General features: G+C 38.4%; 1 protein-coding gene across 1 annotated transcript in view; it reads right to left on the reverse strand.

The window, feature by feature from the left end:
- The window catches only part of LOC130244353 (formin-1), a 168773-nt gene extending 156165 nt beyond the window's left edge, over positions 1-12608 (reverse strand). The window contains exons 1-2 of the mRNA XM_056476738.1: positions 12562-12608; positions 3559-3982 (exon numbers count right to left, since the gene is read on the reverse strand). Of these exons, the coding sequence (XP_056332713.1) occupies positions 3559-3859 (301 nt within the window). The 5' untranslated portion in view covers positions 3860-3982; positions 12562-12608. The remainder of the gene's footprint in view (positions 1-3558; positions 3983-12561) is intronic.
- Positions 12609-12890: the final 282 nt, after the last annotated feature.

Below are 12890 nucleotides of genomic sequence, written 5' to 3' on the forward strand. Positions count from 1 at the left end.
TACATTGGACACATTAACAACAAACCAATTCATACTGACAATACACTACTCCATACCAGAAACATACTAATGTAGGGCTGGACGATATGGCAAAAATTTATATCAGGATATATTTCTTAATTTCGGATTCCGATATCAATATGGACAATATTAAAAAGCCAGGAAAAACTGCCAAGAATGCACACAATGGATGTCTGTACCCACAAATGTCTGCAAACTGAATCTGCAAAGTCTATAATAACATGCAGGCTCTTATAACTTTTTATATAACTTTAAATAAAAACAGTACAAAAAGATTATGTTTATTTTTATTTGTATTTAGCCTTTACAAACAAGAAATGAGAAATAAACTATCAAATAAATAAAACTCTCAGACTTAATATATATATATAAGCTATAATTCCAAAATGGATGTCTAATAATTAAAGAATATTAATGATGATGAAAAAGACAATAATAGTAACACTGCATTACATTTCTCATTATGATGCTGCTTTGAAAGTGCTTGAAATGTGAGTTATCTGCTATTAAAAAGTCTGTTACTTTATGAAAAATACATTTATGTTTTGCATCAAAACAGGGAGAGAACCCTGAGCTCGGAGATAGTTGAGCCCAGGGCTCCTGCCTGGTCCATAGAGCATGTGAGTGGAGTACGAGATCAGGTAGGTCTCGAGAGCTCCCCCTATAGAAAAGGGAGGAAAAGGAGGAGATGGGGTGGAAGGGGGGATTCTTCCAAACGAAGATAGAGCAGTAGGAAGAAAATGATCCATTTATAGTAAACTAGGATCACTCTGATTGGATTATTACTGATTACAGATGAGCGGCCAGTCATGCTCAATCATATCACGTGCTCCTCTCCAAATTAGTTCATGAAACTTCACTTATATGCATGTCCATTTAATAAATAATATTTCTGCTACAAAACAAACGAAAGATTCTACTAAATCATTGAATTCAATGCTGAAAGCTGCAAAACACTCATCAGTAACTAAATAGAAGAATAATCTACATCTCAAGAAAGAACGGACAAAAGACAGTAAAGTCTCTCTTCTATCACTCTTTAAAAGTTTTGGTTTGGGTCATTGTAAATGCTCAGTCTCGTTATGAGCTGATCTTCATTTCTCTGTGTTGGTGGAATAAAGCAGGCGAGTCAGCCGCACTGAGTTATGAGCAGACAGAGCAGGATTCTCATGATGACCACCAGCGCAATACCGCTCTTTGTTATGAGCCGCAGTTTCAGTGTAGCCGAGCTTCTCTGGCGCTGATGTCTACAGTGTTAGATTTTACATTTAGTGGACATTTGCGCTGAACACGCGGTGAATGCAACACATCGAGATTCGGGCACCTTCTCTGAAAACACCACATGTCATGATCGTTCTCATCTGTGCCATCATTTGTAACTTTAGGTGGGGTTTGCAGACCTGTGTACTGTTCACTCTTCAGCCGTTTGCATTTCCCGCTGTCACAAAAGCTCCCTGTTATCTGACAGCGGAAAGCCTTGAGTGATTGACAGCTAATATTAACCAATAGAGTGGCAGGGAAGAGCGATTCAACACGCTTTAGAGTAAATCAAAACAGGTCGCACTACACCCATTACATGCAGTCGCACAAATGCTCCCTAATATATTATGAGGGCGCACAGATGACATTTCAGACGCACCAAAATGGTCACAATTTTGAGCCATGAATATATATGCAAATTTATATCGAAATACCGGAAATGGGTTTCACATCACCGTTACTGAAAAACAATCCACCGGGATATATACAGATATTGAATTATTGTCCAGCCCTATACTAATGTCAAACTAGCAACATGCTAATTCATACTATAAACATACTAGCAACATGCTAATTCATACTATAAACATACTAGCAACATGCTAATTCATACTATAAAGATACTAGCAACATGCTAATTCATACTATAAACATACTAGCAACATGCTAATTCATACTATAAACATACTAGCAACATGCTAATTCATACTATAAACATACTAGCAACATGCTAATTCATACTATAAACATACTAGCAACATGCTAATTCATACTATAAACATACTAGCAACATGCTAATTCATACTATAAACATACTAGCAACATGCTAATTCATACTATAAACATACTAGCAACATGCTAATTCATACTATAAACATACTAGCAACATGCTAATTCATACTATAAACATACTAGCAACATGCTAATTCATTCTAAATTCATGCTAACGGCATGCTAGTTTATACTAGAAACATGCTAGTTAGGCTTGTGCCGGTATTCGGTAATGCGATAAATCACGGTAATGAATATGCACGATATTGTTATCGCGGGCACTTCAAAATACCGTGAAAAATAATAGATCTGAATTTATATTCTTAGAACGCGCCTTAGCTTATTTTCCATCAACCGCTTGAAGAAACACTGCGTATATGCTGCGCAGAACTGATGCGCACTCTGATGTAAACAATCCCCACATGTAGAAGCACTGTGTGCACACAGCGCGCGCCGCCGCTGCCACCGCACTATAATCCTCACACGAAGGAGAAGCATGACGGAAGGAGGAACGCTGCCGACAATTTATCCCCCTTCAAAAAGGGTAAAGTCAGAGGTTTGGAAATATTTTGGGTTCCAAAAAAATGCAGAGGGATTGCTGATCGAAGACGGTTTCCCTTTGCACATTCACTTTGATATAATTGCTCAAGTTTACTTTTATATTGTGTATTGTTTTATTTATATTTATTTGTATTTAAATGTTTGAAGTACTTTTAGTTAATTAAAAAGTTATTAAAGTTACTAAGTTGACGAAACTGAAGTTTTTTGTGTTTTTTTTTTACCTGTTTCTCTAGTAAAATTACAATATCGTGATAATACCGTATACCGTGATAAAAGCTCAATCAATTAATCGCAGCATGAAAATGTGATACCGGCACATGCCTAATGCTAGTGGCATGCTAATTGATGCTAGAAACATGGTAGTTTATGTTAGCAACTGCCTAGCAACTGCTCAGAACACCTTAGCCACCGCCTAGCAACACCTTAGTTCCCACCTAGAACACCTCAGCAACTGCTTAGCAACGCCTTAGCAACCACTCAGAACACCATAGCAACTGCCTAGCAACACCTTATCAACCACACAGAAGACCCTTGCCACGGCCTATCAAACACTCAAAACACCCTAGCAACCACCTAGCAACACCTTAGCAACCTTACCAACCACTCACTAACACACTTTCTCTCTCTTTCTCTTACACACACATACACACACTAACACACACACACACACACACACGCGCACGCGCGCGCGCACCCACTGCATGGACACAGACACATAGAGACACACACTCACAGACAATCACACACTCATGCACACACACTCTCCCCCACACACTTACACACTTACACACACTTACACACACTTACACACACACGCACACACGCACACACGCACACACACACACACACGCACACACACACACACTCTCACACAATCTCTCTCACACACACACACGCACACACACTCTATCACACACACACACATGCGCACACACACACACTCACCATGTTCCAGATGTTCTCCGTATCCCTCCAGCTTGCCGTCCTGGTTCCCCATCCTCAGCCGGTGTGCGCAGTCGCTGCATAAAGACAGCAGGAGCTGCGTGAACACTCCTCTGTTGTCCTCCGCTGGTCTGCAATACTGTCCTCTTTGTTCATGCTGACTTCTGCACAGAGGCTGGACTTCACCGAGGGTTTGGCCAGCGCGTGGGAAACCTCGGGACTTTCTTTTTGGGAAATACACACTGATGAAGCAGCGCTCCTGGACGGGTTTGTACAGACGCAGTACGCTGTGCGTGCCTTCCATTATGGGCCCCGTTTTAATTAATCACACTGCTGAATTAAGCTGTCTCCAGGGTCTCGTCTTAAGTCGGGGACGGCCCGGGATGGACTGACAGGATAGTTGTTCATCACTGGGGCGGTCGAAGGCCTGTAAAAATGAAGAAGGGTTTAGTTGTGACATAAACATGCATTACAGCTTTTCTGGATTGCTCCAGAAGACACATTTCTGGAAAGCTGCTCTCCTTTTCTCTAAACTGTGAACACAAAACCCAATGTTCAAGCTACATTCACAAAACCTCAGACTCTTCTTGCTAGGAATGCACCGATACCAGTTTTTAGAACCGATCCGATCTCGATACCCTAATTCTGAATATCGATCGATACAGAGCCGTTTTGTTTTATTTTTTAACCTAATACAGTGTCTATAGTTCTGGTGCTCAAATAATAGCTCTTCTGTAGTTAAAATAACAGGCCTGCAGGCCTACATTATACGACAGACGACACAATCTGACTAAAAACATGATGCTTGCTATAAACTGTAGGCTACATTGAGCATTCATTATGACATTGATATGATCTGTTGTGGTCCAGCTTATGTTTCCTTTTTTTAATATTAAGATTTTTCTTTGAAATCTGTAATAAGACTACCGCTATTGACCCTAATCGTTGGTAAACTAACCTGCCTTTTAGTAAAGCCTGATATTTTCCTGCAGGTTTGAAGCAGAGCAAACTAACCGTCTGCATTTTACTTAAAGGGCACCTATGGTGAAAAATCTACTTTACAAGCTGTTTGGACAGAAATGTGTGTAAGTATGGTGTATAGACCGTCATATTGGGGTGATATAAGCACACCCAGTCCTTTATTTATTTCAAATTTAGCAACATAAAAACGGTGGACCAATTGGAGCAGTTTTCAGATCGACTGCAACTTTACGTAGGAGAGCGATCACCCCGCCCACCAATATTGATTGACAGCTGCACGTATTAACATGTCCCGGTGGTCACATGTATAATCATATCCACAAGACCAGACGTGCGCAAAGCAGCCGGGAATAAAAGGTGTGTTCAGTTCTCTAGGATCATCAATCATCATCAAACATGATCAAGAGTGAGTTTCACAAGTTTAACATGTTTTAAAACAGAGCATGTGTGTAATGAAGTACAGCGATTTAGCTTAGATTTACTTCATCAGCACAGCCGTGTGTCAGAACAATTATAAAGGATGCTTCAGTCCCGGTTTGTGGACATTAAATCAGGTTTATTTTGTACATTAATATAAGAGATATCCATACAGCAGTGGAGATTACCAGTATCATGTCACATATGCGTGCAAAACGAGTGCAAAGCTTAACGCGCGCTCTCTCTCTCTCTCTGTCTCTGTGTGTGTGTGTGTGTGTGTGTGCATGTCCTCGCTGTGTGTGTGCGTGAACTTTGTAATGACTTTGTGTGTGACTCATCGTTGCAACTCACAAAAACTGCATAAAATACTGATTGTTAAAGTTCTTCCTGTAGTATTTCTCACACACGCTACGTGAGATCTGCTTCCTGAGGTAGTCGAGGGCGGCGACTGAGGCATGTTGCTGACAGGCACGTGGGAACGGTGGACGGGGAGGACTAGCCTTAAAGGCCCAGTACAAAAAATCAGCAACCAAGTTTTACTGCCTATAATACAGACACTTCATACAGCTATAACAAATACTCTGATGGTTGTTTTGAGCTGAAACTTTACAGACACATTCTGGGGACACAAAAGTAAATATGAAAAAAGGGCTAACCTAGGTGCGCTTTAAAGCAACAGTCACCAAATGGCCTAAAAGGGTCAGATTCAGAGAGATAGAAAATATTATTTGTGTGCTATATGGCGCTCAAGCTTCACACACACACACACACACACACACACACACACACACACACACACACACACACACACACACACACACACACACACACACACACACACACACACACACACACACACACACACACACACACACACACACACACACAGACACACTCTAGGGACATCAGAGACTTATATTGTTTATATTTTAAAAACAGGCATAATAGGTGCCCTTTAAAGTTTTAATTGAATTTAATAATAACTAATAGGGCTGCACAATATTGGAAAAAAACTGACATTTAGATCCTTTATTTTTCTGCGATACATATTACAATACTGAGTATAATTGCATCAGATGACTGGAACAGCTCTATTTGGTAAGAAATCATAATTTTACACTTAATATGATAAATAAAATATAATAAAGCAATCATCAGCATTGATCAATGCAGTAGAGCAAAAATGCAATGAAATAAACACTATTTGCTGGAAGTCTAGCAATATTCAGGTACATAAATTGAATAATCAAATATAAAATAACACTGTTTGGCTTTCATTGTATACAATAGGTAGAGGTGTGAACCTACACTGGTCTCACGGTTCGGTTCCGATTATCATGCCATCGATTTGGTTCAATATGATATCTCGATGCATCACGGGGCATTGACGATGCTTTCCATACACAGTGTTGTATTTTTGGGGGTGGCTATAACAAGCTGTCTGTATAAACACACACACACGCACACACACGCACACACACATGCACACACACGCCACGCACGCTTGCTTGCTCACTCGGGAGCAATATTGTGAGACCGCCTGTTAAAATTACACCAGAATTACCAACCGCTCCCGCACTTTATTCGGAAAGTTATTCCTGCGCCGCATGAAATCTGGTCGGGTCCCGCGGCAATGCACAGGTACAGCCGAGAGGATAGGAAAAGTCACGCCAGCAGCCAAGAGAAAAAGTCACGCCAGCAGGTGAAATGGGCCACAGAGAGACAGAGAGAGAAATGGAGTCCTCTCATTCCCTCAATCACAGAGAAATAGGGGCTTCTGCTGTAAGTGCCAGTGAAAGACTGTACAGAAAACACACACAGTGACATTTTAGAGTAGTTGGCGCCTGTAGTGTTGTAAATACCCGCACTCGCCTCCCTCACGACTGAGCGCGTATGAGATAAATGACGTCAGTACATAATAACCGGTTATGATTATTACTGAACCGATACCGAATTGTCCGCGTCTGCATCGTGGTGCACCGAAGAAACAATTAATTTTGACACGCCTACAATTATGGATGTAACGATTCACAGGGAGTCAGTTGCAAATCGATTCAAACATGTGATGATTCAAATCAGTAGAAATGTTGAATGAATCGTGATACATGTTTCGAACAGAGGGGGCACTGTGATTATAGGTGCAAGCTCGCTTGACTTGCACATCAGTGGAGAGCAAGAGGTGGAGCGGCAGAGTAAAATGACAACTGTGAAGTGCGCCAGACAAACACAAACTATATGCAAATACTGAGAAAAGACGTTTACTTACACCAGGGGTGTTCAAACTCAGTACTGGAGGGCCGATGTCCTGGAGAGTTTAGCTCCAACCCTACTTAAACACACCTGAACCAGCTCTTACTAGATACACTAAAAACTTCCTGGCTGGTGTGTTGAAGCAAGTTGAAACTAAACTATGCAGTACACCGGCCCTCCAGGACAGAGTTTGGACATTCCTGACACTAACGGAACAAAGAATATGATGCACATAAACCGTCAGCACAGTGAAAAATACTGTCACAGACATCTATACGCAAAAAAAAACTATTAATAAGCCAAACTGCTTGGGAGATCACATGCTGCATCAGTGTTTTCTGCAAAGCTGTGCTGTTACAGAAGCAGGTATTAGATTATTTTCACCCTCTCCTTTTCAGATTAGTTTATTCATATTTTCATAATTTGCTTATTATTATTAAATATTTAAAAATGTTCAAGATGATCTTTACTTAAGTGTATCACATGTATATTAATTAATTAAACAAGCAATATTAATTATTCACCTTCATAATCATGTTCAACTCCTGTCTCTATCCTACTTTATCATTTTATAATCAGTATTTTATGCCAATGGCCAGTCCCCTAGGTTAGAGGCTTTCCTCTCCACATCAGCCATCTCAGTCCCCAGTGAAAGCAGGGGACACTGTAAATGTGCAAAGATCTCAGCTTATGCCAGAAAACATAGATATACTGATATTTCTTTTTAAAAAGTCACAGTTTTAGTTTATTTACATTAATGAGTCTTCTTTAGTTTGTATTATTTATTTTGTAATCTTTTATTTGGTTTGTAAATAGCAATTTGGTTGTGGCAGAAAATATATTATTTTGCAAAAAAAAAATGTGCAGCGTTTAAGAAAAAAATGAAAATATGTTTCAAATAATTTTGTTAAAGAATCGTGACTATATTGTGACTCGTGAGAATAGTATCGTGAATTGATCGACTCGTGAATCAGGTGAATCGTTGCATCCCTAATTACAATTAGGATGCTTTCACACCTGTGAATCGATTCATTTGTTCTGAAACAGGGATTAAAATTGTTATAGTGTTGCTCTTTGTTCTTGGTGCGGTTCGCTTTCACACGGCAATGTTTCTAAACGGACCAAAATAGCTAAAACAAGTCACGTGTGAGTAAACTCTCCGGTTTCACGGTTTATTTTGCAGAGTGCTGCTCAGTGGTCGGGGGGTGGGGAGGAGTGAGAAGGGTATGCGATATATTTGAGGACCAGGAGGGTAGAGACGTGATTTCCGGGAGATTATTATTCGTTTGCATTTGCGGGAGACTCCCGAAACTTGCGGGAGACTTGGGATTTCTGGAATGACCTCCCGCCCTACTCATAATTCTCTCTTTAAATAGCCGTATGCCTATTACATATCCATAAAACACTGTGATATAGCTAGGCTCGGATCGTATCGCTTTCTCACTACAATCGATCCGCTCCAGAGTTCATTTCAATCGAGCCGAGACCACCTCATTCAGGTGATCTCCGACCAATTGATTTGGCGCGGATCTGAGCGCGATTGCTGGATGCCAAACGAACCGCACTAACTGGGCAAACCAAACAGGTTCCGAAACAAAAGTCTAGGTGTGAAAGCATCCTACACTTTTTTAAATGTACAAATATTATAATTTGTTGCCATTGAATGTTTTACCGGGCACAAGTCCTAAAATCACAAGCAAAATACAAACGTTTCTGTAGCTTTATGTTAACTATATTACGATCACCAGCGATCTAACAAACGGAGATCGCTGGTAAATCCCTCACATTCACATGAACTACAAGTCCACCATGTTATGGACTACATGGTTTCCACTACATTCATTCTTCCATGGCGGGGCGCCACGCCAAAATTCATCTCGCCACGGCTACATTACAGCTTCTCATTCAAAACATGATATTTTTTAATAGCGGGTGATAATTGCACCAAAACGTATTAAAGGATGAATTATAACCACGTAAACTTTTCTGTAACCGACCGTAGTATTGCTGTGCGTCATTTCTTTAACCCTTTAATGTTACTGACTGTTTGACTGACTGACAGGTGCATGATGCATGAGGCCAGCTAACACGACGTAAAGCTGTTTCACTTTACTTCAGGGTGCATTAATACCGCTCTGTAGGTCTATTGGAGACATTCATGAATATTCCTAGCAAATCTAATAAATGCTGGAGACATCCTCGTTACATAAACGCGCTAAATCACACTTCAGCAGTGTTTATTAGAGAGCGCACAAGAAGATCTGAGCTCAGTGTTGCTAGATGATGCTGACTGTTTCCAGCCCAAAAGCTGTTGAGATCACAAGCGTTTCTACACTGTTCTAAGCATATGTATGCAAAGAACGGGGGCTATGGCAAGACCGGGGCTGGCGGGCACGCCGTTGCAAAACCGCCCAAATTTTCGCTTCCCGCCTATGTCCCTTTTTACCCACAAAAATAAATTCAAAACCGCCCAATCTGGCAACACTGTCTGTGCTTGAGCAGTGCGTATTTGAGCGCGCAAGAAGCTTTGTGCACGAGCAGAGGAAATCGGCACGCAAGCAAAGAGATTCGCATGCTGTAGGCTATCACATAAATGCAATCTCGACTCGTAATACTGTGCTCACAACATTTGTCATTGAAATAACGCCATGGGTAGTTAGTAGATCAGCGTAAGGCCTGCCGCCACAACTGGGAAAGATCCTAGAGGAAACACTGAACTACATATTCAGTCATGCAACACACACACACACCTGCTCCAAGTCACCAGTGATTGCAAACACTCACACAGTTGAAGCTGCTCAGACTGATAACATGGACTATTTAAGCAGCACAGAAACACTCACTGTTGCTGAGTCTTGTTATCTGTTTTTGTGAAATTACAATGCGTTTTTCTTGCCTAGTCTTGCCATGTACCGATCTTTGCTTTGCCTTGTTTGTTTGGTAATTCATGCCTGCTGCCTGCCTTGTGACCATCTGCCTGTTACTTTGACTATGATTTTAGATTGCCCTTATACATCTGTTTGATCATTGCTTGCCTGTCCATCCTGTTAATAAAACCCTGCGTTTGGATCCTCAGTGTTGTCAGTGTCACATTCTGCGTTGCAATTAGCATAATAACTATATTAACCATTTTTTCATGAGCATTTAAAACAGTAAAATCTAAATTAATTGTAATATTTGTGTTAGTTTTTTATATTTCCTTAAAAAAATGATAATGTAAAATGATGTAACTTTAAATCATATTAACAGCAAAGTAAAACATTGTTCACAGTCGACTAAACAGTGCTAATGTTGTTTTGAAGTCAATTTAAGAGCGATTTCAGACAGAATATTCAACGTATTGTGGTAAACAATGTAGAGATCGTGTCACAAGTTGTCACTCTTCAAAAATGAACTAATGTGCAAACATAAAATCAACTTTACCAGGAAATAAACTGTGGAGATGCATAAATGCACAATTTAAAAATAAAATAAATAAATAAATAAATAACATTCCTAATATAAAATAAGCCTATAAACACTAATGTTTAATATATTTGATGATGCAGTAATTATATGTATTTTAGTCAAATAAATAAGTAACATTCCTGCTATAAAATAAGCCTAAACACTAATGTTTAATATATTTGATTATGCTGTAATTATTTGTATTTTGGTTAAATAAATACATAAATAGCATTCCTAATATAAAATAAGCCTGAACACTAATGTTTAATATATTTGATGATGCTGTAATTATATGTATTTTAGTAAAATAAATAAATAACATTCCTGCTATAAAATAAGCCTAAACATTAATGTTTAATATATTTGATGATGCTGTAATTATTAGTATTTTAGTTAAATAAATAAATGCATATTCCTAATATAAAATAAGCCTAAACACTAATGTTTAATATATTTGATGATGCTGTAATTATTAGTATTTTAGTAAAATAAATAAATAACATTCCTGCTATAAAATAAGCCTAAACACTAATGTTTAATATATTTGATGATGCTGTAATTATTAGTATTTTAGTAAAATAAATAAATAACATTCCTGCTATAAAATAAGCCTAAACATTAATGTTTAATATATTTGATGATGCTGTAATTATTAGTATTTTAGTTAAATAAATAAATAACATTCCTAATATAAAATAAGCCTAAACACTAATGTTTAATATATTTGATGATGCTGTAATTATATGTATTTTAGTAAAATAAATAAATAACATTCCTGCTATAAAATAAGCCTAAACATTAATGTTTAATATATTTGATGATGCTGTAATTATTAGTATTTTAGTTAAATAAATAAATAACATTCCTAATATAAAATAAGCCTAAACACTAATGTTTAATATATTTGATGATGCTGTAATTATTTGTATTTTAGTAATATAAATAAATGCACATTCCTAATGTAAAATAAGCCTAAACACTAATGTTTAATATATTTGATGATACTGTAATTATTTGTATTTTAGTTAAATAAATAAATAAATAACATTCCTAATATAAAATAAGCCTAAACACTAATGTTTAATATATTTGATGATACTGTAATTATTTGTATTTTAGTTAAATAAATAAATAACATTCCTAATATAAAATAAGCCTAAACACTAATGTTTAATATATTTGATGATACTGTAATTATTTGTATTTTAGTTAAATAAATAAATGCACATTGGCAAACACTAACAGTAGGTTGATTATTAATAACGTCATTCAGTACAATTTATTTAGCCAAAGCCTTTGAACTGGATGCATAATTATTTAAATCAGCAGCTGAGTGACCAGAAAACCCTTCATCATAATTCAGCCATCACACACACACACACACACACACTCACATTATAATGACACTTGATCATCATGTGAGACCATGCACAGGCTAAACTGAACATGCAGCGATCAAACCAAAACAACATCTCTGTGTGTGTGTGTGTGTGTGTGTGCGTGTGTGTGTGTGTGTGTGCGTGTGCGTGTGTGCGTGTGTGTGTGTGTGTGTGTTATTCTGTGAATATTGTGTGCAGCATCATTTATTATGCAGAAAGTTATTTTTGCACTGCTGCATCATTGATGCTTTACACATGCACCGCATTTCTTAAAGCCATGTGATCACTTTGCATTCATCAATTCATCTTTCCTAATGCAAACACAGGATTGCAATCAACGCATCTGTATTAATCGTTCAAATGTAAAATAAAACACATTAAGTTCTGCGTCTTTTTCTGCTGTAACGCATACAACACATAACACGCACGATCGGATGCGTATAAACATACAATTTCAGGTTATTTTAACGTCTAGTGGATGTTTTAAAATCAATAATCCAGTGTTTTATGAAGTTAATCATGTTTAACTCACCCATCTGATGTTCATGACGGATCCGTGTCTCACTCTCTCTCTCTCTCACAGAATAAAGTGCGTCCTGGAGGACAGAGCTTCACCTTGTGATTGACAGGTGTGTAGACCAATCAGAGAGCGCAGCGGTCGTCTTTGCAGATGTGATTGGCTGGATTTGGAATAGCCCCGCCTACATTAGGAGTGTGTCATAAAGCAAAGCGGCAGCGCTGCGGACACTTGAGCTGCAGAGACTTTAAAGAGACACACAATACACACACACACACACACGCACACACACACACACACACACACACACACACGCACACACACACACACACACTTCATTTCAA

The sequence above is a fragment of the Danio aesculapii genome, chromosome 17 (genome assembly GCF_903798145.1).
Source record: "Danio aesculapii chromosome 17, fDanAes4.1, whole genome shotgun sequence".
Classification (NCBI taxonomy): domain Eukaryota; kingdom Metazoa; phylum Chordata; class Actinopteri; order Cypriniformes; family Danionidae; genus Danio; species Danio aesculapii.